The following is a 27,758-nucleotide window of genomic DNA, read 5'->3' on the forward strand; positions in this document are numbered from 1 at the left end:
GAACTAGTGTGTGAATGGCAAAGCACCCAGGTACCCTGTTTTACCCCATCGTACCAGAGCTGCTCAGGCATGTCTCTAATTCATCACAGCTAGTTTGTACGCTGATGTGCAATAGATACCTTGCTATTCAGAACGATAGGCAGTAGCTCACCAGCCCAGGCTGCCAACATGCCCTGGTTTACCACTGTAGCAGCAGGGCTGAAATGAAAAACAATGCAACTGCTTCACGGCAGCTGTGAGAACTTCCTCTGCCAGCACACCTCAGTGTACCTGCACACAGGGTTAGCTCTCCGCTCGCATGGAGGATGCTTCACCACCGAATGCCAACTGTCTAAATTAGAGCAGATGATGTGACTCATCATAATTTCAAGAAACAGTTGCATGTTATGCAATTAAAAATGGAGGGTTTTCCCCACAGAGCAATACCCTTCAGCGCTGCTTTCTGTTGTGCTAGAAAAAGTCTTGGCCTCTGCCTTAAGACTCTGATTTATCATTAGGCCAGAAATTATTGCCTTGAATAACTACAGAACGATATTAAAGACTGAAAAGAGAGGTACAGCCACTTATAGACACTTGATTATCTTATATGAGAGCAGAGGAGAAAATTTACAGATGTGAGCTCAAAAACCAGCAAGACTGCAGGGCTCACCTGGAAGAAGAGTACTTGCATCAAAAGCCTCAAGAGGTTAAAACATTACTGAATTTCCTCTTTATAGCCACATTTCATAGCAAAGGGTACCAAGCCAAAATAAGGAGAGCTTGCTGTATTTATGCAATCAGGACAGGCAGTAGGAAAAACTCTTGATGGCTCAGTGAAATGTAAATGCAAAAGCTGAGCAGCCATTGAGCAGAAATGTCAAGTTCTGAGCCAAAACCTTCATTCAGATGGATCAAATAATGAACAAGATACCACAAGTGCAGAAATGATTTCTTGAGTAGAACACAAAGAAAAATGAGAGTACTCCAAATAGAAATATCCTCTGCAACATCAGATAACACAGGTTAATACAACAGGACATACATAGCACAGCACAGCAGTACTATCCAACCCATTCACCCTGATATCACATCCAGTATTTCATTTTCTCTGTACATTGTCATCTATTACTGTGCATCGCTAATTCTTCCCTTCTTTGTTCTCTGGTAAGGTCTAGCCATCTTCTCAAAAAAATTCAGCTGGTAGACAGTGACCCACATATGAGCACGGTAAAGCAAGCACATGCAGGAAGCAAGAGAGCTAATTCGAAAATATGACTAGATCTACAGAATGTTACACTGAAAATCTACACAATGGAATTAAGTATAGCAAAAAAATAAGCGCATAACAAGATAAAATGCCGAAAGCATTTAAAAACCTGTGGATATGGACACAGCATATTCCATATATTTAAAAAAAAAAAAGCCCACAAATTAGAAAAAAAATTCTTCATATCACATCTGAACTCTGAATGTCTGGACAGCATCCAATGAGCTCCTTGCTTAATTTGACTATTTTTGAGTTTGAAGAAAGAGAACAGACTTCACAAAAAAGAACTCACCTGAAGAAAGGGCCATTATCATTCTCAAAAAGAGCTCACAAGAACATCCGAACACAACATCCGGCTGTCCTTCCACAGGAATGTCTCTAACTCCTCATGGACTCAATAAATTGTAACCTCTTAACTCTGGTCTTAAAACCGCACTTGGGCTTGTTAGATGCCCATGATGAACTGTCTCCCTTTAATACAGTAATTATTAATTTAGTACAGTAACAGGAAGCCACCAGCCTTGAAGGCCAATGCACATTGCTATTTCCCAGGCACTGCAGGCACTGATCTCAAAATGGTCTCCAAACCACATCAGCTACTCCACGTTAACTACAACTCTGTGAAAAGGGGCAACATCACAATGACATACACTCGCTACTCAGGTCTCTCTTACCAACGCGCCCTCACACGTGGAAGTGCTGCACAGTCCGGCCGCATTTACAAGTGTCTGCACTGCAGAGGACCCACACTGCATTTTCAAAAATGTGCCACGTGGCTAGCAAGAACAACTGTTTTTGAAATAGGCTTGTAAGACGACAGTAGTAATTACACATCCTTAAGTCTTCTTAAGAACAGAAAACACACAAGTCCCAAATTGTTTATAAATTTAATCACTTACAAATCTGCACTTTTCAGTACAATGAACTTAAGGTGTTTTTTTTAAAAAAATTATCAAAATTTCAGCATAATAGTTCTGCTAATACATCTATAGTTTTTTAAAGAATATTTACAGAACTGTAATGAAAAATAAGACTTAAGCACATAAAAATTTAAGCAGAAAATAGCTTACAATTAAACTTGGCAGTAAAGCAATATGGCTTCCTGACTGCTGTACTGATCAACAGAAAAAGGATAAATACTGTTTTAAAAAGATTTAGACTTATGTTTGCAGTTTTGCACAAGCACCCCATGATTTAGGAACCACTACACATAGACAAATTATTAAAACAGATACCAGTGTTGTATCTGTAAACAATTAGGAAATACAATTTGATAATAACATAATTCAGTGATTGCTTTACAAAATCTGAGCTTAAAAATCTGAGTGCAAATCAATTCACATTAAAAACCTGCAATTTCAATTACTGAATTGATTTAAAAACTGTTTCTGTGCCTGTTAAGACTATTTTCTTGTTCTTGCACTTGTTCTTGTGCTTGATCGTGTCTTCCTGTCTGTCCCACCAGCAGTCCGAGTAGCTCTTACATCTTCTTCACCAAGTTCTCCTTTAGATTTGTTTCTTTTTCCTTTTTGGAGTGATCTATTTTCATCATTCTCTATTTGTACACAAAAAATCAACTGTAAATTTGTATCATAAATCAAAACATTTTATACAAAATTCAATCTTCAGTTACACTGTTTTTAAAGAAAGTGTCCCTAATGACTACATTCCAAAGATTACATCTATGAATTCAACACACCAGTAACAAACCCCATACTTTTGCACATCCAATATCCTTTAAGATAGATCCCTCAGGACTTCCAGCTATTTCTGAAAGTAGGTTAACATTAATGAGAGCACCAAAACCAATTAGCTACCATTTTAGCTAAAATCCCTTCTACTGATATGCAAAACTAAAACATATCTAACATGGAAGAAAAATCCTGCAAAAATGAATATGTAACAACTGTTTTATGGTCCTGATAAAGCTGGAAAGTCAGGCTCTTACCTGTAAGGAAAAGACTAGACACATATGTAGCTATCTAGGTAGCACGGAAAAGTTAAGCTGCTCCAAGAGATAAGCATCAACCCAAGCACCAGACACACAAACTGTCGCTAAAATCCATGCGAGGAAAGATGACCTCCCCAAAAGAGAAACTATCCGGGCAGGCAGTAAAGTATGAGAAGAGATCAATCATTTGGCATAGTACTATCAGGAAGCAGGAACTAGCAAGTGTGTAAAAGGGAAACAAAAGAAAACTCAAGAAACCAAGACAGATACCTGGCAAAAGAGATGTACACGTTATATGAGGATAAGCACGTGCAATAGAAAAGGGAAAGAGCCAAAGAGAAATGAAACAAAGGTCATGGTCAAGTCACAATAAGGTTTTCAAACACAATTTAGCAGGAAATTCCCCAATATGTAGCTCTAAAGATTCATTGTTATTTCCATTTGCATACATTTCATGGCAGTTTTTAAGTTATATCACATCAAGCTGAAAATTCCAGGGAATATTTTAGACGCCTGCAGCAAGAGTTCTATTGGCTTGGGGAAAGCAAAACAGTAAAGGAAGAAATGGGAGACGCATGGAACTTTTGCTGTCTTTTTAACTCAAATACAGCTTCAAGCCCTTCTAGTATCAACTTCAAAAAACAGTGGATGACTAGTAAACCTAGAGATATAAAAGCAGGAGCTTGGATGTTACTTAGAAGAAAACAAGGTGAACAATGGGTGCTACAAATAGGTGATTATTGCATTCTGTCATTACCATCTTCTGCATGTAAGGTAGTTGCTGTATTTACCCTAAACTATAATTTATTGTTATGGATTGAGAGAGAATGTATAACAGAAGAGCAGGAAGACACTTGAATAAACCCAACAGAGGAAGAATACATGCCATATCCCATAAAATCAATCCCTTCTACTTAGGAAAAACATCTTGTTTATATAAGACAACCTTAAGTAAACAGACCCTATTTACTTAAGTTGTTTTGCTATATTGAAGACCTACTCTCTATCTACATTAGAGCATGGCAGCCCACAGTAATACTAGAATTGTGTACACATTATTGTTATATCCATACATAACTTAGCTATACTTAGAAAATAGAAAGCGAATTCTTGCCTCACCTGATTTTAACCTTTTGGATGCTAAGTCATCTGCTGGCAACAGACATTTTCTTCTGCGAGAAGTGGAAGTTGCCTGTTGTACAGGGTTAGCCTCTTCTTTTCCAGACTTCTTATTTTTTTCAGAACCAGTGGATGCCAAACACCCATTTTGAGTTTCTAAAGCGTTAACATTTCCTGGCAAGTCGCCGTTTTTACGGAGAGAAGTAGAAGTAGCTGCCTCTGATGTGACTTGTACCCTTTTCCTTGTACTCCTCAATTGCCTTGTTTTTTCCCGGGATGAATTATTTTCTAGAGATGCATCTTCATCTACTTTAAGAATCCTCTTTTGACCTCTGTCTTTGGGCAAGCCAGGTTTTTCCCTGAGAAAAGTAGAACTAGTTTCTTCAGATTTGGAAGAAGTTGTTTTCCTTCTGCCCACTCTTGACGGATTTTCTTTTGCAGATTGAGCTACTTCCAAAGGTATACTCCGCTGTTCTTCAGGAGTTTCATTCTTACCATCTTCTGGAAAACCTTGAAGTGAGGTGGAACTAACAGCTGCTGAAGTGATTGTTTGCCTCGAGTTCCCTTTTGAAAGATCCCTTTTTTCTTGGGAAGCAGAATTTTCCAAAATCAGCTTTTTTGCTTCCCCATCGTTATTCTTTCTACTACTTTCTTTTGATAAGCCCTGTTTTCCCTGACTAGAAGTAGAACTTGGGGCTTCTAAGAGGGCAATTTCTTTTCTTCTGCCTTTTCTCAGTTGATTTGGAACATTTTGATCTTCTTTAGGAGCTTCTTCTCTACCATTATCTGCTGGCAAACCACGTTTTCCTCTAAGAGAAATGTAATCAGTTGTATGTGATGCCAGAACAGTTTCTTTCTTTCTGCCCCTTCCTAATGGCTTCTCTTTTGCACAGGACACTGGTTCCAAAGGCATATTTTGTTCTTCATTAGTACTCTCCTCTTTATCATCAGTTTCTGACAAGACACATTTTCTCTGGAGAGAAGATGAACTTTTTGCCTCCGCTGCTAGATCAATCTTTTTCCTTTTGTCCCTTGCTGATGCATTTGCTTTTGCCTGCAAAGTTTTATTTCCCAAAGCTGGATTTTGATCTTGTCTCTCAGTCATCTTTTTATCACCACCTTCTAGCAACCCACGTCTTTTTCTGATAGAAAGAGATCTAGATGTTTGTGATGCTGCAGCAACCTCTTGTATTTTCCCTTGTCTCTGTGGATTGTCTTCTGTTGAAGAGGGAGTAGCTTCCAAAGTTGAATCTTGCTCTTTTACAGAAGCCTCATCTTTACTATGATCGGCAATTAATTTTTTTTTTTCTGTAAAGGTAGAACAAGCTATTTGTGGAATGGAGTCAGTTTGCTTTCTTCTGCTCCTCCTTACTTGTGAAGAAGGATTTTCTGAAGCCTCATGTTGACCATCTTTGCAAGTTATTCCTTTGTCATCCTCAGGTAAACTACTTTTTCCTCCACTCACTTTGGAACTGGCTTCTTCAAGTTCAAAATTAGCTTTTCTACCTCTACCTCTTCTACATGCAGTTCCACTGTTTTGCGCTTGATTCTCCTGCAGGATTTTGGTTTGCTTTGCTTTAAGTATTCCCTGTTCATTTCTTGACCGCTTTTGATGGCTATGTGGAAGACTGTCACTGTTTGCAGCAGGCATTGATGTGCCAGTTGGCTTGTTCTGGTCCTTTGTGACTTGGTACATATTCTCGACACGAACAGAGCCCAAAGAATCTTTGAGAGAAGATTCATCCATTTCTGTTTCTGACTTAAATTTGGGCATAATTAGTTCTAGTTTGTTTACATCTTTGGCAAATTCATCAGTCTTTTTCTCCAAAGAGTCATTTTTGCCTCTCCTGTTTCTAGTTCTGCTTGTTTCTTGTACTGCACTTCTGTTTGCTTCCAAGTTCAGAGCAGTAACTGGCATTTTGTTCGTCTCTCCAGAAGGTGATTCTGCCTTTAATCTTTGAGATGCCTCTGTTGTATTTTCCTGAGCATTTTCTGTTCCATCTCCCCGAGACGCTTTAATCTCACTTTTGATGTGTGATTGTGTTTCAGTATCCCTTTCAGGTGAAGTTTCCTTGGTTTTCTGAATGTTTTGTATATTTTCAAGTGCCATCCCACAAATGTCTGTGTTTACTTCAGTTTGCTTTCTAGCACTTCTTAAAAACTTAACTCTTTTCTCTGTCATCTTTACTTCAAGTTTAGTTCTGTTTTCAGATTCTTCTGCTATGGCAGTCTCAGTATTTTTGTCAAAAGTCTGTTCATCTCTTTTTATCATCTTTGCTGATGGGTCTTTACGAAGCTTTCTTGTTGTCCCATGAAGGTCCTCTGAAGAAGCTTGTTTAACTTGGTCAGTTCTAGCTCTTCTTCCTCTTTTAGGTGGAATAAGTGGTTCTGTGTTTTCTTTTTTTACTCCTCTAGATCTCTTCCTAGGTGACAGAAGCATTTCTTCACTGTCTTCTACACTACCTTTGTTAGATTTGTTTTCAGGTTTTTTTAAACCTGTTTGCAGTTGACAATTTTCATTTTGAATGCTACTCGATACACTTACTGTTGCATCATCTTCAGTTTCTAATACGTCATTGATGCCATATGCCTGCAAAGTCTGTTCCATATTTGCTGGTTTTTCTTGTTGCACTGAAGAATCTTTGCCACAAGACTCAAGATTCTCACTTGGAGGTTTTAACTCCTTCGGTTCTTTTCTTTTACCTCTTCCTGGTCTTTGAGTAGCTCCACATGGTTCCACAAACAAAACAGTTTCAACTTTTTCTTGATCAGGGTGCTTTGAAACAATCTCTTCTTGTATGCAACGGTTTGTTCTCCTTCCTCTTCCTTTGTTTTTAGCTACTGAAGTATTGATCTCTCCCATCTCCTCTTGGGCGCTCTTGTTTTCCACACCTTGCAACTCTTTTAAATTCAAGTTCTTTTCACACTGCTTTGCTGAAGCAGGATGTACTGTCTTCCTTGATCTGCCCCTTGTTGATCTCTGAGTAGACTGGTCTTCACTAGTAGATTCCTTCTGTTGAGAATCTTCATCTTGTGAAGTATTGCCTTTGTCTTCTAAAACAGTTTTTTTTTCCCCCATTCAAAGTTTTTACATAGAAAAGAGCACAAAAGTTATACATTACTATGTCTGATCAAAGTATCTGTGAGTTTCAATTTTCCTAACAGAGTCATCTTGCTCAAACAAATCACACTTAGTGTTCTTAATTTAAAAATAAATAAATAAACAAATAATCATTTTAACTAACTCTTAGATTAAAGGCCAAGCTTCTGACCAAAGATGTTTGGTTTTTTTGGTAGGTAGCATTCATAGGTTTAAGCTATGTTCTCCAAGGTCTTTGCAAAGATAGATAATTTTAAGTGGAGACTTTACCATCAGGTTTTTTACACCAGTGTGTTTGGAGATGCCAACGTTACCACACCAACAAACTACTACACTGTTACTTCCATACCAATAGAATTCCAGTCCACCATTAGGGAGGACTGCCCAAATTCCATGAGCTATGCTTGCTTTGCACTACATATTTTGGAATTTTTAAAACATATGCTAAAACTTCATAATAACACGTATTGCCTTGTACATTCATTATTCCTCTAGTTAAAGTATTTGTACTTACCATAGTTGTGACTGGAATTAGTACAAGGAGGTGCAGTATCTTTTTGCTTAGAATCCATAACGTTTACTGATCTGACCTAAGGGAATAAACAATAAATGTACGTCTGACAGGACGAGAAATAACGGAGCCAACCAATACAAAATTAATGTATAGTAATAGTTGAAAAAAGTCTTGGCAAATACTTTTCTCTAAAAATGAAATCAACTTAGTTTTATAACTGCATCCATATTTTTGATATTAGCACACAAATATATCAAACAATATTTGCTATCTGAGCTAGTGTAGCAGTTTTTAAAGTGAAAGATAACAAAGACTGCATAGAGGTCAAAAAGTATTAATTAAAATTGGCTGAAAAGTGTCTAAATAAGTGCTCAAAAGGAATCTGGGGTTTTGAAGCTGAATCATTTGAGTATTTTGTAGTGTTTTATTGTAATTCTACATTGATGAGCACTAAGCCCAGTGACACTCATCCTGTTACCTATGGATCTGGGAATGAACATAAAAATCAATACTAATAAAATTTACAAATGACAAGAGTGATGAAGCTGTGAATCATTAAGGTCAGAATGGTAACCCAGAACAACCTCAGTAACTATTTAGGGTTCCTTCAAAGAAAATACATGTTAACTCAGGCAAATGTACAGCGATATAGCTATTTCCATAAGATAGGCATCCATTCGGGAAGCAATAAATGAAAGACTTTGGGACGTAGCAAGTAATCAATTGACCACATGGTAATATTTTGTCAAAAGCTCAACACTTTTGGATGTGCAAACAAGAAGTCAGCTTAAAATTTAATCTATAGGGTATGAAGCAGCTGTACAAAAGAAAATACAACTATATGCCTTGCTTATGAAAAAGAAGGCTGAGAAATAATTTGATTATGGTTTGTAAGCAATTTAAAGGGTGCAAATCAACAAGAGGTGGCTTTTCTAGAAGGTATCTTTTTCTCCAGAGGTTATGACATATTTGAAGTGCTGTAACACAAGACGTCATACTCCATTCTCAGGCCCAAGAATTCATTTCAACTACAGGCTTCAAAGTCTAAATAAATTCCTTCCAAAAGCAAAAAAAAAAAAAGTATTTTACCTTCATTTCCTCTGGTATATCAAACATTTCCTTAACTCCAACATAGTCCACTTCAATATCGGAACATGTCTGCCTGGGTTCTGCCATAAGCTTTTGCAGACCCACAAAATCATCAACTGGTTGATACTTCTCTCTCGGAGTCTTCACTAATCTACTAATACCAAACATATCTTCTATGGGTTCAACTTTTTCCTTTGGTGTCTTGAAAATACGGCTAACCCCAATCATGTCTTCTACTGGTTGATATTTCAGCTTTGGAGTTTTTTTGATTAAAGTAACACCTGCCACATCTTTTACTGCTTCCCTTTGTTGTACTGGAGTCTTCAGCAATCTTTTAAAGGCAATTTCATCTGAAAGAGGTTCCAAGTCTTGTGGTGGGGTCCTCATGAGCCGCTTGATGCCCGACAGGACCTCAACTGGTTCTGGCTTCTGCTGTGGGGTCCTCATGAGCCGCTTGATGCCCGATAGGACCTCGACTGGCTCAGACTTTTGCTCTGGTGTCTTCAGGAGACGCTTGATGCCTGACAAGGTCTCTACAGGCTCTGACTTCTGCTTCGGGGTTTTCATGAGCTCCTTGACACCCAACAGGGCTTCTACTGGTTCTGACCTTTGCTTTGGGGTTCTCAAAAGCTGCTTGATGCCTGACAAGGCCTCTACAGGCTCTGACTTCTGCTTCGGGGTCTTCATGAGCTCCTTGACACCTGGCAAGGCTTCTACTGGTTCTGACCTTTGCTTTGGGGTCCTCAAAAGCTGCTTGATGCCTGACAAGGCCTCTACAGGCTCTGACTTCTGCTTCGGGGTCTTCATGAGCTCCTTGACACCCAACAAGTTTTCTACTGGTTCTGAACTTTGCTTTGGGGTCCTCCTTTTACTTCTTGATTTAATCCGAGATGCTTGTTTATCTGGAATTACTGACAAACTATCCACACTAGTATTTTCTTCTAGGGTGACTTTTCTGTTTTCAGGAGTGTTTGTGGGTATTGCATCAAACATAGACTTTAGAGACTCTTCCTCTCTCAGAAAGTGACAAATGCCTGGATTATCTTGTGTCTGTTCTGAAGCATCTGAACTATTTAAAGGTGACACCATCATTTCTCCTGAAATAAGTAGATTTATGTAATTTGGGAAAAGAATTAAGTTGAAAATCCAAGCATTCTAATTGCTGTATAACTAAGTAAAATGGATTCAAACAGCTGGAGCCTTCTACAAACCAAAACCCAAAAACGTGCATCAACAATTGATTTGGTAATTAGCTTCTACCATGCACAGCATACATTTAAACTGACCAAAAAATTGATTATTTTTTCTTATTTAATCTGATATAAAAGTTAATGTTTTCTGTTGTCCCTCATATGTCTAGTGATGCAAGTTTTTCATTGCAATTTCCTTTGTGTTTTCAAACAATACCAGACATAAATCAGAAATTTTCACATAAACGAACATACATTTGACCTTTCCAACACAAAGGGGAAAAAAAATGACAAGAGTTTTTTTTTAAATTTGTATCATAGAATCATAGAACATCTCAAGTTGGAAGGGACCCTTAAGGATCATCGAGTCCAATCCCTGCTCCTTGCAGGACTACCTAACACTAAACCATATGACTAACAGCATTGTCCAGATGCTCCTTGAACTCTGACAGGCTTGGTGCTGTGACCACTTCCCTGGGGAGCTTGTTCCAGTGACCAACCATCCTCTTGGCGAAGAGCCTTTTCCTCATGCCCAGTCTGAACTTCCCCTGACATAGCTTCATTCCATTCCCTTGTGTCCTATCACTGGCCACCAGAGGAGATCAGCACCTCCCACTCCACTGCACCCTTGAGGAAGGTGTAGGCTGTGATGAAGTCACCCCCTCAGCCTTCTCTTCTCCAAGCTGAAGAAGCCAAGTGACCTCAGCCACCCTTGAGGCCTTTCACCATCTTGGTTGCCCTCCTCTGGACACACTCTAGTAGTTTGATGTCCTTACACTGAGGAGCCCAAACCTGCACGCAGTACTCAAGGTGGGCCCACACCAGTGGGAGTGGGACAATCACTTCCCTAGCTATGCTGTGCTTGATGCACCCCAGGACATGGGTGGCCCTTTTGGCTGCCAGAGCACACTGTTGACTCATGTTCAACTTGCCATCAACCCAAACCCCCAGATCTCTTTCTGCAGGGCTGCTCTCCAACCTCTCATCCCTCAATTTGTACATATAACCATGATTACCTTGTCCCAGGTGGAGCATCTGGCACTTGCTCCTGTTACAACTTCATACAGTTGGTGATTGCTCAGTGCTCTCATCTATCCAGATCTCTCTGTAAGGCCTCTCTACCCTTGAGGGAGTCCACAGCTCCTCCTAGTTTAGTATCATCAGCAAACTTGATGTCCCTTTGATTCCTGTGTCCAGATCACTTATAAAAACATTAAAGAACACTGGCCCTAAAGTTGAGTCCTGAAGGACCCCACTGGTGACTGGCTGCCAGCCTGATGTCACCCCATTTACTGTAACTCTTTGAGCCTGATCCGTCAGCCAATTCCTCACCCAACATACTACGGACTGTGAACCTGTGCTGGCTATGATCAATGACTGCAGTGTCTCTCAAGTGTTTTTCAGTAACCCCCAGAATAACCTCTGTAATGTCACCAGGCACTGAAGCAAGACCGAGAGGCCTATAATTATCAGGGTCTTCCTTCTTACCCATCTTGAAAATTGGGACATTTGCCAGCTTCCAGTCAACTGTGACCTCTCTCAAGACCATTGAAAAATAATAGAGGAGTCTCACAATAACATCAGGCAGCTACATCAAGTTTTCATGTGGTTTGTACTTGGAAAGACATTTTTCACACCATTCATTATAGTCCCGGCAGAGGCACTGACTTTTGGAGTTGATTCTCTTGCGTCCTGCTCCTTATGCATAGCAGAAAAGGATAATCAAGAGGAAAGCTTGGGAAAAAGTTAATTTCTCTGGCTGTTTAGTGTCAACTATTTATTTTCCTTCACTATTTCCTAGCGCATTAAGCATCAGCATTAGAACAAGCACAACCATGCTGTTGCTCAATAGAAGCAGTCATCATTCCTCCCACTAGTAAAAAAGCAACTGAGACAAAGGAAAGGTTATGGAAAAATCTCTGTTCAGAATGATTCACCGAAGATTTTAGAGGAAGTTGTATTTTCTTCCTGAAACTTATTTTAGACCAAATTTATAATGCTAGAAATGCTATTTCCAGAATAATATACTAAAAAGCAAGCCTTGAATATTTAAAGGCTAGCCTTGCTTTGGTATCTAGAAAAATAGTGGAGAAGGTCCTCTTGAAACACACTTGTGGGCACAGGAAGAACAACAGGGTGATTTAGAACAGTCAGCATGGATTTATCAGAGGAAAATCACACCTGACCAGTCTGATTACCTTCCATGATAAAAAGATTTGTGGATGAAAAGAGAGCAGTGGCTGTTATTTAATTGACTTTAACGAAGTTTTCAACACTATCTCCCACAATATTTTGGTATCCAAACAAGAACATCACAGGCTAAATGAACGGGCAAGGGGTTGAATAAAGAATTGGCTGGATGATCAGGCTCAGAGACTTGCAGTTCATGAGTCTCTATCTGCAGGCCAGTAACAAGTAAGAATACCGCAGGCTGGAGGAACAGGGTAACTCTAGGAGTCCTGTATCCTTAACTACAACTACAATCTCGAGCTTAAAACTATCTCTGTTGATTTCAAAAGCATAACCCTCACCTTCAAACTACAAATAAAGTACACATATCTACTGGTGTCAGTTTTTAATCAAGGCTTGTAGGATCTGCGGTAACTTGCCTTTGTAGTTCCTATCCTGTCAAGTCCTAATCCTAAGGTGTTCAAATCCTTGCAAATTCCTGGTCCAGCAGCATTAAGAAATAAACTAGTTGTTTTTTTTTTTTTTTTTTTCCAATCCATATTCCCTAAATTATGAAACTAAAGCATTCATGACATACAAAATGATTGATGCGTATAGAATCTAAGATTAGATTGTATAATCTAATAGAATTGGTGGGCCTGCCTACCAATTTAAGGAAAGCACTAAATAACAGTAGAAATAATAGCCAATAACAGACATCTTCAAGTGAATGAAGATCACTCTACTAGTTCTTTTCAAAGAAAAGACTTTTAACTGGACTCCCTTCTGAAGTTATAACAAGGCTTATTTTATTTTACTTAAGCCTATCTTCCACAACATCTGAAATACACCAAAAAACATTTCAACTATTATTATTATTTTAAATATTGGAGGATTTATTCTTTATTTTTCTTGGTGTTTCAGTAGATGCCCAGCTTTGCTAAATTCTCAAGCAAACAGAATTTTAATTTCAGGAATTCTGAGTTATACAGGTACACAGTGACTGGTATGCAAGGTTATGAGCAAAAGATGCCCAGCAAAGTACCATCTTAATACAAATCTTTCTAACCTGACTAGATTTTTCCTGCAAGATTGCACAATAATCTCTCCCCGACATGAAACTTTGTCACTGAATTTAGACGTATTCACAGACAACTGATTAAGAAAGCATCACGCTTCAGCACAAGATTTGCCTTAAACAATACTTCAACATTTTGAATCATAGAATGGTTTGGGTTGGAAGGGACCCCAAAGATCATCTAGTTCCAACACCACTGCCATGGGCAGGGACATCCGCCACTATACCAGGTTGCCCTTGCCTTAAACACTTCTAAAACACTTCGAGGTTTCATACCAAATAGAAGGAGTAAGAGAATAACACCTACTCAAAAAACTAACTGGAACTACAAAAATGTCTTTTATGGGTTGCCAGATGCTTCAAGTCTGCCTAGGCTAAGACTACTCACTGTCTCAAGCAGCAGACACACCCCTGCCCCTAAATATACCTAAACATTTCCTTTCTTTTCAAATAACAAACATACCAGATTCTTCAGGAGTCTGCAATTCAGAAATTTCCACTGCAGTACATGTTGGTGTAAAATCAATCTTCTGAACAGTGGCCAAAGGTAATGTTTTTCCACTCTTATTTTCTGGAGTTTGGAACATTTCAGTCATTCCTATAAATTATATTCAGAGAAATGAGCATATGCTTTGACAAAAGAACTACACAGTTGACAGAGTGAGCAACAGACTTCAAAAACTAACCTGTGAAGCTTTCGTCCATATTCATGTTTAGCTTCAAGATAGGATTTTTTACCACTTTAGGCACCCGTCCAGCCGTTCTGACTGTGGTGGAATAAGCTCTACCTACAACTATTGTAGCAGGTGACTCTGCGTGACCTGTACTAAAATGACCTTTTATTTTTCTTACTGGAGTCTGCAGAGGGGAAAGAAGAAAAGAAAAAGAAAAAGAAGTTAGTAAACAAAGGTTCCTTTTATATAAAATCTACATTTCTTATACACTGTGACAAAGACATCAACACCCATTTAACATTATACTAAAAGCTCATAAGCTTCCAGGTTCTGTAGCAAAATACCTACAAGATCTTTTGTGGTTGTGCAAAAATAAAAAGAATACCTTTGGTGATTGAGTTATCTTCTTTACATGTCTTCCTTTTCGGATGCTTTTTTTAACAGTCTTTGACTGTGGTCTTGCAACACCTAATTTTACCACTTCTGCCCAAGATTTTGCAACTAAAAAGCAAAAAAGAAATAACCACTTTAATTCTTAGCTGTATAAATGGAAGTTCACAATTATTTCTTTACAATTCCAATGGATTTGCTGCATTCGGGCATAGGAAAGCGGTTGTTGTCTCATCTGACAACACCCATAGTGAAGTGCTTTATGAAATGCTTTCAACTGGAAGACTCAATTTCAGCTGAAGCTTAACAATTACCAAGTATGGCTATTTCCACAACAAAACAACAACAACAAGCTTCATATAGTGTCAAATAGATGTTAGATCCCAGAACTGAAGGCTGACCCAATTCCATCCTTGCTCTTGTTGTAAGAAAATAATTTTTCCCAACAGAAACTTGCCATGAGTCTTTCAGTCTCGTTCATTATTATACCTGAATTTTTCCCTGATTGGACACAAGAAATGGCTTCTAAGTGAAACATATCCAACTTTTCTTTTACCACTTTCCCCAAGAATTTTGTAGTCAGGAAATTATTTGCTTATACTGCTTACAGCATTTAGGTCTACACAGACATTCCATAATTTTTTCTTGTATCACCTTCTCCTTAAAACATCCTCTGAAAAATTCCCAAAGCAAGGTTACCTTTATCACAGCATCATTCTGTACACAGCAGAATCGGGGAATTAGTTACAGCTCTGTAATAAATGAAGCTGTAAGTTGGTAGGACACCTGCCTCATTTACTTCAGAAAGAGGCTATGAGAAGACAGGGATCACATAAAAGAAACGATTATTTTTTTAATTAGAGGTAAAAAGGGGAGTATCATTCTTGAAGGATATTATTATTGTCTTGTCAGAATTACTGTGCAAGTTGGGGCAAGTCAGTAAATAAAAATAACTTTCAAAAGCTGTCATTGCTAGGGTGTTCAGGATACGTAGAAAAATGCCAAGCATGCAGGAAATTATCTGAACAGGCATTGGAAAAACAAGAGAGTTTGGTTTGGATACAAAGTAGACATTCAGAATTTTTAAAGAACTCTGGTGTTCATTTCATATTACAGAAGAAATTGATGCACTGTTATTAAAAACCACTTACACATTACAGAGAGGTGGTGAAAAATGGTATGTTGTGATTATTTGTGAAGTATCTTGGCACTATTAAAATGAATGAAACAACTAAAAAGAAAAAAACCTCCACACTTATTTCGCTAGAAGACTAATACCACTTTCAGCTGTATTAACCAGGAAGTTTAGTGAAGGCCTGTGATTTTATCTCATCACGTAATAATAATGATGATGGGGCCATCACTGGGACACTGTATATAGTATGTTGTTCAAAATTTTAAAATGACACTACAAAAAATGGACATAGTAAAGAGTAATAAAAATTCCTGGGTGAATGATTGGTGTTGGTGGGAAGCTTTAAATTTGACTTCAAAAGAGTCAAATTGATTTAATTTATGAAAACAAGTAACAAAGAGACCACTCTGTAAGTTTCTTCAAAGATAAAAAATATCAAGAATTAGAGCTCCCCTATCACGTTTCCAATGCTGTCAAAACTGTTTCAAACCAGTGTTCAACATTCAAATTGAAATGTTCAACTTCAAAATATTCAAGTTAACACCCAGTTATCCTATTTTTTAATTATAACTAATGTACACCATTGTCAAGTGCAGCAGAGTCCAGGGACAAAGGTTGTGAACTGCATATAAAAAAGGCACAAAAACCAAACTGAAGCTAGATTGCTGTAAAGTGCACATTTTCAAATCAAAATTGAGGTAATTGAAGTAGAACAAATTGTATCAATACTATTTGAACTTGCAGGATCACTACTGCAACTAACCTTGCAAAGACAACCTTAATTCTACCATTTTTCAACTTCGGAACATTAAGATTTGTGTTCTAAATATGATTTTATATATGCTTTAGTAATTTGCTTTACGAATATGAGAGAAAGTAACACTTTGCAATTCGCAGTTGTTTCCAACCAGTCCAACAACCATCATGAAATATACCAATCATTTGGTGTCCTCTGCATAACGAAGTAACAGGCCTACTTCAGTTTTGTTCCTGTATTTTAAAGCATTAAAATTAATATTCAAAATCAACTGCTGAAACAAACCTAGTAAATTGGCACTAGAGGCACCACTTCTCCTTTTTGCATTGATAACTGCTACAGACCCACTTCTCCTCTTCATGGGAGTGACCTTCAAAGCGAGTTGTGCACTTCTTGTGAATTTGTCAGGTGTAGCCGTTGAAAAGGTTTTATGATCTTGGTTAATGTGAGAAGATTTAGGTGTTTTCACTTGGGCACCATTTTTCTCCTTTGTATTCATGTCTTCTGCAAGAGCATCCTTCTCTTCTGCAATTGGTAATGGCGTTGTGATGTGAGAAATAGAGAAACGTCCTTTTGTGTAAGGTGCTGGAGAACCTAAAGTAAATTTAGGTGTTGCCTTCCCAGAGGCAGGGGATGAGACAGCTGGGGACTTCTGGCTTGGCAAATTTTTTGGTGACATTTTTTCTTTCTGCAAATGTTCAGAAAGTTCCTGGTAGAAAAAAAAAAAAAAACAAAACAAAAACCCCACCACCATAAAATGTTACTGCATGTAGCTGAACTACAAATGCTCATCTACATCTCTGACAAGTAAATACAATAGTGTAAAATATCATCAGGTCATTTGAAAAAAACCTTAAATGTTATTCTCTGAAAATAAATTTGTAGCAAGCTTTAAATGTCAAAACAGCCTCAAAAGACACATGCAAATTCAGTTGAGTAAGTTAACTGAATTTATTATTCAAAAGTTTTGTTCACATCAAGTACACTACACACATTTTAACTAGTTTAAATCAACAGCAAATGTGTTCAAACTTCTAACCAAACCACGGGGCAGTAGCTCACAGTCTGCCAACAAACTGCTGTTCTGTTTTCTGCTACTGATGGTAAAGTGGAGCTTGTAGACACTGCTGCTAAGCACAAACATACAGAAATACGCTCCCACGTAGAGAATGAGCAATAGCGTGTGAGGTGAATAAAAACACACCTCCTGTATAAAGACAGGAGGGTAAGCTGAGCCCTTTCATACTATGGAGAAATTAAAGTGCTGATTAAAGTCTGCGGATTTCAAATACCATTTTAATTGCAATTAAAATTTCCACTTCCCAACATACATCTGACAAGGTTTACTACTATTTTTTAATTTTTAGAAGTCTTAGAATTCATAAATTCTCTTCACATTAATTGTCTTAGCAACCTGATTAGCCTTGACGTTACCTGGACTGCAAAGCGCTTCAATCCCTGAGCCTTTTTCAGAACCGCACGTGGTGAGTTTCCAAAGGGTAAACTCAGTCTCGCAGGAATCGCACCTCTTTTAAGGGGCGAGTTGGGAGGCAAACTTTTATCAAAAAGTTCTGGACTTAGATGACCACCAAAAGACACTCTCTTTCTTTTTCCTAAAGGCTGAGGTAACAAGTCACCACTTTTCCTCTTCTTAGATATCCTTTTTGTGTTACCTAAAAATAACAATTGAAAATATTTCTATATATCTAGGAATCCAAGTCAACATTTTAACCAGCATAGAAAACAGTGCTTACCCGTGCATTTTAAAGTTGAAAACATATCAGAAGGTAACTTACCTTAAAGAGAAATAGATTCAATTGAGTAAGCTTTTATACATATTATTGTGTATTTTTACAGTCAAATATAAATACAAGAGAAATATTTGAGAACTAATGTCAGCAAGGAGTTCTATGTTTTATGTAAGTGGACAAATTTTCATAAAGACACTATGAGAATTTCTCAAATATAAAAACAACGAGGGAGGGAATTAAACATATTTACCTGACTCTTCTCCAGCCAAGAGGCCAGAAATATTCACTTCTGAGACAGCCTCATTGTCTTTCAGTACAGTAGCACTTCCAGAAGACCTCCTTTTGGATGACAATCTACGAGGTCTCATAACACCAGCATCTTCCAAATCTTGTTTCTGGTGATTCCCCTTTGTGGCCAGCTCTTCTTCAGTTCCACTGTCCTTTCTGTCTGTTGTCTTATCGTGATTTTCTTCAACGGCATTTGTCTCTAATGCTCTTTCAGTCAGCAGTCCAGAGGTCCTTGGCCTACCCCTTTTCCTTCCAGAGTCAGATTTCTGACCAGGAGGAGATGCCAGTTCTGAGGCCAACTCTTCTGAAGCCAGTGTCTCTGGATGGACACTTCTGTTTGATAATTCTTTACTTTGCCTGTCATTTCTTCTGGGACTCTTGGAATTTGAAAAAGAGGCAGGAGTTTCAGAACGTCCCTCTTGTGAGTTAACAAAGTTTGCCTGATCACAAATTTCTTTCAGCACCTCTGATTTTACAGGTTTCCCTGGGGTATGCTGTTTACTATTTCGTCTTTGTTTTAAGCGTTTATTTTCTGCCAAAGGCAGTTGTTTGAGGCTATCATTTCTGCACACTGAATCTTCCCTTTGAGTTTCAGCTGAAATTTCTGAGAGAGACTTATTTTTCAGTGACACACGGCGTCCAGTTGTTGGAGTATCAGTATTTACAGGATTCATTCCACTAATTTCTTTGCTCGGTGATAGAAAATGAGACCGAGGACTCTTCCTTCTGGGCGTTGGTATAGACAGAACATATTTATCTACTTCAGAAACATTTGTTGTGTTAGTTGTTTGTGTTAGTTTATCTACTGCTATTGCAGAGCTGTATATTTTCATTCGATCTACATAATCCAAGCATTCTATAGAGCACGGCTTCTGTGAAAATGCTGCATTTCCATCATTCTCCTTACTGGGTTTGGTTGTAACTTCAATACCTTTAGATTTGCCTGCTGTACTTAGTTCCTTATGATCCTGCAAGTGGCTTCTTTTACCAACATCTCTGGACACCTCCTTTGAAACCGAAGTTTGAGGACTTCTGGCAAAACTCTTCTTGGTAGCACTTCCTACAGCTGAGATCTGGTTACATTCTGAACTGATCACTTCTTGCTTTATTGTTATTTTACATTCTTCAATATTTTCACTTCTGCCTATTTCTTTTTCTTTAGTCAGGCTTCCCAGGTCATAAACACAACTTGATGATGAAATTCGAGCATTTGGTTCTAGCAGAACACTCTTACCATCTTCTTTTGCAGCTCGTTGAGATATATTTCCCTCTTGCAGAGATTTTTTCACTGTTATCTCATGTTTCAGTTTTTCATAGAGTTTACTAAAGGGAGACATTTCATTTTGCTTCTTAATAGATTGATGTATTCTGTGTGAAGATTTGGGTGTTTGTAGTTTGACGGGTAAAGTTTTGGAAATATTTTCCTCTGTACTTTGTTTGTTTTCATTGGCATTTTTTTCTTCACACTCAGCATTATCTACAAAGTAAGCAAAGCAAAAATACAGATGCAGAGTTACTTAAAAATTGCAGAACTACAAATATGAGTTCCATAAATACAGATAAAAATTCCTTCCTTTCCTCTCCCAAGATGGTCAATCAGGGTCCAGGATACAGTACTGTAAATAAAGCTGTGTTAACAATAACAATTTCTCTCATAATAGAAGCATTAGTATCTAAATGTTTAACATAAATTGTAGGTTGTAATCTGGAATTTATTCCTTATTCAGGTAAGGCACTTGGTATTTCATGCTTTTGTTTTAATTCGGAATCAATGGCTCATATAAATCTCTCAGGGCTGCCACAAGACAAACCTACGAGCATAGAATTAAACAACCATTCAGATCGGCTTACCACAATTCAGTCTGGTTTTTGTCCTGCATTTACATAGGTGCTGTATTGCTTGAACTGTGGCAATCCTTCTTTAGGGTAAAGCTAGAGAATAAAGCAGAGCTACCACTTCCCAGATGAGACATAGCAAGTGACTGTACGCGTGCTGCCATTCACCTGCAACCTCTAAACTGCTGCCCAGGAAACTTGAGGTAGCATGCTTCACTTTGCCTTTTCCATGAGGAAGGGGTATATCAGATTAACTCTGTTAGCTTCCATGAGAGGTGCTTTTTTAGGCCACAAGAAGCTGAGACCTCGTGTACATCTACAAGGTCTATTTTTCAACGCTACTTTATGTCGACACTTTATGAACACCTGCCAAAACAAATGCTGATACATGTTGACTTCCTTCAAGTGTGTCCTCAGCAAGTTTGCCGACACCAAGCTGTGTGGTGCCGTCGACACGCTGGAGGGAAGGGATGCCATCCAGAGGGACTGTGACAGGCTGGAGAGCCAGGCTCGTGCGAATCATATGAAGTTCAAAAAGGCCAAGTGCAAGGTCCTGCACGTGGGTCGGGGCAATCCCAAGCACAACTACAGGCTGGACAGGGAATGGATAGAAAGCAGCCCTGAGGAGAAGGACTTGGGGGTATCGACTGATGAGAAGCTCAACATGAGCCGGCAGTGTGCGCTTGCAGCCCAGAAAGCCAACCGTGTCCTGGGCTGCATCACAAGAGGTGTGACCAGCAGGTCGAGGGAGGTGATCCTGCACCTCTACTCCGCTTTGGTGAGACCCCCCCTGCAGTGCTGCGTCCAGCTCTGGGGGCCCAGTACAGGAGAGACATGGAGCTGTTGGAGCGAGTCCAGAGGAGGCCACGAAGCTGATTGGATGGCTGGAGCACCTCTGCTATGGAGACAGGCTGAGAGAGTTGGGGTTGTTCAGCCTGGAGAAAAGGCGGCTCTGGGGAGATCTAATTGCGGCCTTCCAGTACCTGAAGGGGCCTACAGGAAAGATGGTGAGGGACTGTTTATCAGGGAGTGTAGTGACAGGACAAGGGGGAATGGGTTTAAGCTGAAGGAGGGTCAATTTAGATTAGATGTTAGAAAGAAATTCTTCCCTGTGAGGGTGCTGAGGCCCTGGCACAGGGTGCCCAGAGAAGCTGTGGCTGCCCCTGGCTCCCTGGCAGTGTTCAAGGCCAGGTTGGATGGGGCTTTGGGCAACCTGGGCTAGTGGAGGGTGTCCCTACCCATGGCGGGGGGGTGGAACTAGACGGGCTTTGAGGTCCCTTCCAACCCAAACCATTCTATGATTCTACGATTCTTAATTGTGATGGGAAATAATTCAGGTAAAGATGAAGGTGGAGACTCTGACATGCAAGGAAAAGCCTGTCATTTACCTTCCAGGAAAAGGAGTAAGGCGAGGGGGAAGAGAGACATGGGAAAGAACAGGAAATTAGATCTTTCATAGAAAGCTTTTACCCAACTGCTGACAAGCACATCAGTATTATTTTTACTGAGCTGCCAAGTTTTTCTCTTAAAATTGATAGAACAATGAAGCAAAGACTGTTGTATCGTAGGACAGTGTTGGGGAACTTACCACCCAAATCCTGTGAACACAGATGCACTCACAACAACCCACTGAAACAGAACACTGTGAAACAGTCTGGGGTTTTTTTGGACTGGAACAAACATTTGCCATAAAAATCAAACCTGTCTGTAGATAAATAGCCTCCATCTAACAAACCTTGTATCTTCCCATGAAAGTATCGTTACTTAAGAAGGATGGAAAGGTGAAGTCCTGGCATTTAGCGGTCCATGGTCTGTAACTACCCAGACTTAATAGCTCTAGAAGATTTTTACTGGGTCTACATGAAACAGCTACTGTAAACTATTAGTTCAATCAGGAAAATTAACTCTTCCTATATATCTCCAAAATTATACCTGTTTCAGTTTCTAATTAGGAAAGACTACATAAGATAATGCAATATTTGCTCAAAAGGTGAACTTGTCATGCTATACTTGTTTGATGCCTCTGAAAAGTGAAATGTAATAGGCAATTGTTTCACATAGCAGTTTCGATTGACATTTGTATTGCATTTGCAAAGCCAGTGTACTGAACTCCCTTCTTAACTATAATCTTCATTAACCAAATTTGCACAAAACACAAAGCAATACATATGGATTTTGCCAATTCCAGGCTAACTGTTACTGCTCATTTGTCAGGATGTAATTAAACTGATTTCTCCTGGCAGGACTTAGCTTTGGTAAATCACAGCATCCAAGTATGATGAGATAGTACACAAACATAGCAAGGTGTACTCTGAAAAGTCTTAAAATACATTTTTTTTCTCTTTTCAACCTTATTTGTCCTCTTACGCTAAGAATAAATGCAATTAAGGGGGAAGAAGAAAATAAACCCTCCATAAAACAAGTACCAACCTGAAACATGAAGACTTTTAGATCCTGAAGTTTGTTTGCGTAGTAATTCCACTTCTGCCACCTGCTGAACATGAAGAACCTGTAAATTTGTAAAATATTACAGCAGAGCAACAAACATTTTACAGTTTAGATTTCAACTGTATATTGAAAAACACTAGATTTATAAATAATATGCATTGTTTATTAAAACAGGCTTAGAAGTATGCAAATTAAATCCTAGAATATTTAAAAATTTAAGAACATTGACCAATACACATTTGAGGCACTTTACAGGAAGAGTTTAAGTCTTGTTTTATCATTGAAATTATTAGCTCTAAAAGCAGCTGTAGTATAAGAATATATACAAGCACATTTGAATCTCACCTTGTTATTGGACCTAGTGGAAGATTTTTATTTAAAGAGAACTATAATACTAAAAAAAAAAAAAAAAAAAAAAAAATCTTTCAATAGCCACAGTACTCACAAGCTAACACTATCTCCTTTAAGGATGAAAACTTTGCTGAGAACAAAAAATAAACTAATGAAAGTAAATTAGTAAGATAGGCTTAGTTTGATATTTATAAATTCAAACAATACATTAGTGGACCAGCACATAGAACAACAGATTATTGTTGAAAAAAAAAGAAAAAAAAGAATGCTTATTCTCTAGGGCAAACTTCCCCATTTAAAGCACACACTCCGTACTTCCTGCATCTCATCTCTCTTCAAAAAAAGCTAAGGATTAATTTTTAATAGCATACCTGTACTAGTAACATCATAGATTATTAAGTATCTATTACCAGAAACTGCAAGTCTAAAATTAATAAATTATTAATTTTTTAAAAAGTATTTATCTGAAGGAGTTTATTTGTATTTTCAAACAGAAAGGTAGTCTATGGTTGAAAACCTATTCCGAAAAAGAAAACAGAACAAGGAAATGGAATACCATATCACTACTAATACCAATGTACTTGTAATAAATAAGCCTATGGCCACAAAATTACCTGCAGTGTTTCATCTTTTGGAGATCTAGAACGTCTCTTTCTTGGAGTTGATTGGAGAGGATATTCAAATCTGGAAGAAATATTTTAAAAGACAACCATTTTTTTGTCAAATAGCTGATGAAAAAATTCCCATGATTAAGATACATGACGAACAGTTGTCCACTCCCAATAAGATACACATATCACTTTTAAAGGCTTTAACTACATCAAAATACTTCTAAATTTTCCCCTAAAAATGATCACCCTTGAAACAAAAATCAAAATGATCTCTCTAGACAATTCCGTCTTTATTGGTTTAAGCTTAACCATAATATATAAAAGTGATAAAAAAAGAAATCTTTTAGCCTTTTGAAGAAGGTCTATGAGACATTGTAAAGAAATACGAAATAAACTAGATTAACTTCTGTTTCTGAAGATGGTAAAAGGACATTTTAAGTTTTCCTATTTATCTACAGCCATCTTCCATATCTTCATCCAGCAGCGAGAGCCTGTGTGCACAAAGCTCTCTGCACTGGTTGCCGGCAGAACACATTCTAGGATCGAGGCATTAACAGTTTGTCCCTGGCCCTTACCTGAAAGAACGATCAATAATAGTTAACACATCTCCATGCTTCAGAGGTACAGGTTGCTGAAAACAACCACCATTCAGCTGCGTAGGATTTACTGTACTTAAGTTAGTCAATATTGCCTAAAAATAAAACAAACATTTCAGTAGCCTGATGAGATGCAACGATGAAATGCATGCCGTTAAAATATACGTATATCTTACCTCCTTGTTTTCATTTACTTCAATTTTACAATGTTCTTTCGAGACCTGAGGCAACTGGATGCGAATATCACATTCTGTTCTCCTGTGGGTGAAAACACAATTTGAGTTTCAAGACACACAGAAGACAGAAAAATCTGACTGTTACAGAATTAGGTGATTTCCCGACTTTTCAGCTAATAATTGCACAGCAGCATGACACTTTCTTAGATTTGGTCACAAGAAGAAAATGAACTTCCTAAGTCTTTCGACTATGGCAAAAAATGACAGGAGCTTACACTTATACAACATCAGAGAATCCATATCAGATTCTGAAAAAAGCAGTTCACAGCAAGCTGAAAGAGACATGTCTACAACAGATGCCTGGTGGTTTGAGATTACTCGTTTCCTGACTCGCAAGTTGCCGAAGACTTGTGGAATATTTTTAGAACATACCAGCGTACACTCTTAATCTCACTCTTAGGCATTCATTACTGATCAGTCTCCAGAATATTAGGCAGATGGACCTGTGGTCTCACCGGGATTGCCACTTCTACCTTCTTGAAAGTTGTTAGTTAGAAATTAATTTTTGTACCATGAAGGGTGACCTGTCTGGGCAGCGCTGCTGAAGCTAAAGAACAGTATCATTGACACTGGAGTGCTTCCACTAGACTTTCACTGTGGAATCCGATTCAGGACTGAATCATTACAGTTAGTTAAAATTTCTATCAGTCAGTTAAGTGTTGAACAGACCCAGTTTAGGAGAAGTAAAAACATTTTATTTGAAGCCTATTTATAGTAAGATCATCTAGTTAAGTCTTCACCTATACTGTTCAGGTACATTAATTTTATCTTTTAAAGTAAAACAGCTGGATCAAGCTCAAAACCCACTATCACTCAACTGTATAAGTCAAAGAGAGTTTCAAGATTGGAGGAGGAGGAAGAATAAGTTCTTAGTAAATTTTAACATTAAATCTAGATATTGGCTGACATACTGCATTACTGAGGTTTTGGAGAATCAAAAAAAGTAAAAAAAACTGAGAAGAGCACTGATGTAATGAAGGTGGTCTAATACAAGCCATGTACCTTGCTTCTCTTCACCAGCCAATTACTGGAAACTGACTTTGGATAAAAGAATACCATCACTTGCTTGTCACCTGTGTATTGCTTTCAATCCCTTCCCCAGATTTACTTTGGCCAGAAACTATTAAAACAAAAAATAGTTCTGGCAAGGCAAGGAAAAAGAACTGCAACAAAAATTAAGTTCAGCTTCTTAGTCTGACAATTAACCTTAATCCAATATCGCCTTCCCTCCCCTGAACATGATTTACAAACATTTATTTTTGAAAATAAGCATTAGAAGATATAACCTGCAGGAAAAATATCTCTAATATTATTTTGATGTATGCAAGTACTCAACTAATTCTCACCTTCCAAATAAACAAGAACTTGCAGTGAGTGGAAAACTAATTCCATCAGTCCCATTCCGTTTAATTACAACAATATTCCCAAAGAGCGGCATCTTCAAATTCAAATGGAAGGAATCTTACCTATAAAAGAGTGTCAAAATTACTCATCCAAATAACACTTTACATATTTATTAGACCAATGTAATTATGTTTTTTACTTCTGCTCAAGAGACATTTTTCCAAGGTACAGCAGAAGAACCTCAGTGCCATTTACATGTGTTTGCTTGTGCAGAAAACTAGGAACTACCTACCATGAGCAACCACTGTCATCATACAGGGGAAGCTGAAGCACTGTGTGTTTGGAGAAACTGATGCTCACACAGAGTGCAAGAGCAGTCATCACATGTACATGTAAACCCAGTTACACTACTTTTACATCACAATTGGTTTGCTACCCATCGGAGCCTTTGCACAGACATAGGGCCAACATATTTCATCCCATAAGCAACTTAAAATACTATTTTCATGTAAACAGTCACTCCTCCTCACCTAAATCTGGATATTATACTTTGTCTTATCTACACGGAAATTCTTGAGGCTTGAGTTTAGAAGTAAACAGAGACCGATTGACTACAGTTGTATGCTCCAGAACAAGGAGGAAATGGTGGCATTACTGCGAAGAACTCGGAGGAAGACAGCTGAAAAGAAGGCTGAAAGTTTAGCTGTTGCTAGGATCTCCTGTTCGGCTGCTGACACAGCTCAAAGGCTGCAAACGCACCTCTGCGTGCCACACAGCGAAAACAGAAGGCAGAACGGCTTTTAACTTGGAAAAAAACTAAACAAAACAATAAACCAAACCCACAGCGCTTGCACAATCGGTTTGCACAACGCTATTGCTTTCATATATAAATATAAGTGTGTCACGAAGTACAAGCAATCCTCACAAAAGTATATATAAAATGCACTATCAGGTATACATTTGAAAGTGGTAAGCTAAAACCAAGGGAACTAACTGTAACGAAGAGCGATCCTTCTGAATTTTCTTGCTAGGCTTCACACGGTAAAATACTTGTTGATAAAACAAAACACACCCTAGGACAAATTTGACAGTACCCTGAAGTACCTGTACGTTACAGGAACGGCAACCTTCAGTTTTCCTTACCCGAAGTGCCCTGTTCACAGTTTCCACCGACTCCTACCAGCGAAAAACACCACCCGAGCTGCAGAAGCCGCAGTTTATGCCACCGTTACGAGCCCAGGCTCCATGCGGGCGCGCCTGCAAGCGGGGCGGCCCACAGCCACCGGCGCAGCCGGGGCCGGTGCGTCCCAGCTCCCGCTGACAGGACAGGGCAGCTGCCGGGAAGCAACCCGGCCCAAAAACTCTCCGCGGCGCCCGGAGCCCCAAAGCCGCGTCCGGCCGGCCCGATCCCCACCCCCGGACCCCTGGGACGCCCCTACCTCCCCACGAAGCCGCGTTCAGCCACCACCGCGGCCCGCAGCCCCCAGCGCAGCGGCGGTCCGGACGCCTCCTACCTGCGGCGGAGCGCTGGCAGGTCGCTGAGGGGCCGATGTGGCGGCAGCGGCGCTGCCCCCGGCCCGCACAGCCCCTCCTGTCAGTGCGCGGCGCTGACTGAACCTTCCCGCGCGCGCGCCAGCAGCCGCCGTACCCGGCCCTCACGTCCTCGCCGCTGTATCCCTGCGCCGCGCCGAAACAGAGCACGGCTGACGTGCAGACGGCCCCGGAGAATCGCCGCCGCACTCACGTGCTGACAGCCGCCATGGCTGGCGGGACACACCGAGCCCGGCCGGCTGGAACAGGCGCCCCGCGGCGGCCGGACTCTTTTAGCCTTAACTGATACCGGCTTGGCGGAAGGAGAAAAGAACCCCCGAACTCAATAAACGGT

At 39.2% G+C, this 27,758-nt stretch overlaps 1 protein-coding gene across 5 annotated transcripts; it reads right to left on the reverse strand.

Annotated features, from left to right (window-relative positions):
* Positions 1-2,119: 2,119 nt before the first annotated feature.
* Positions 2,120-27,758, reverse strand: MKI67 (marker of proliferation Ki-67). 5 transcript variants are annotated; one of them, XM_075757625.1, is made up of 16 exons: positions 27,618-27,758; positions 25,876-25,995; positions 24,470-24,551; positions 24,273-24,388; positions 23,701-23,770; positions 22,718-22,796; positions 18,414-19,928; positions 17,847-18,085; positions 16,698-17,121; positions 14,516-14,631; positions 14,143-14,314; positions 13,920-14,054; positions 9,020-10,116; positions 7,931-8,006; positions 4,317-7,370; positions 2,120-2,801 (listed from the first exon to the last, which is right to left on the reverse strand). In XM_075757625.1, exons 2-16 carry the CDS (start codon positions 25,965-25,967, stop codon positions 2,650-2,652), a joined length of 7,419 nt encoding a protein of 2,472 aa, XP_075613740.1. In that variant the 5' UTR covers positions 25,968-25,995; positions 27,618-27,758; the 3' UTR covers positions 2,120-2,649. The 5 variants fall into 5 exon arrangements, with proteins under 5 accessions (XP_075613740.1, XP_075613744.1, XP_075613742.1 ...); XM_075757629.1 differs by lacking the exon at positions 27,618-27,758 and adding an exon at positions 27,388-27,532 and having other exon boundaries at positions 22,718-22,778; XM_075757627.1 differs by lacking the exon at positions 27,618-27,758 and adding an exon at positions 27,388-27,532 and having other exon boundaries at positions 22,718-22,781.

This window comes from Balearica regulorum, chromosome 7, assembly GCF_011004875.1.
Source record: "Balearica regulorum gibbericeps isolate bBalReg1 chromosome 7, bBalReg1.pri, whole genome shotgun sequence".
Taxonomy (NCBI): Eukaryota; Metazoa; Chordata; class Aves; order Gruiformes; family Gruidae; genus Balearica; species Balearica regulorum.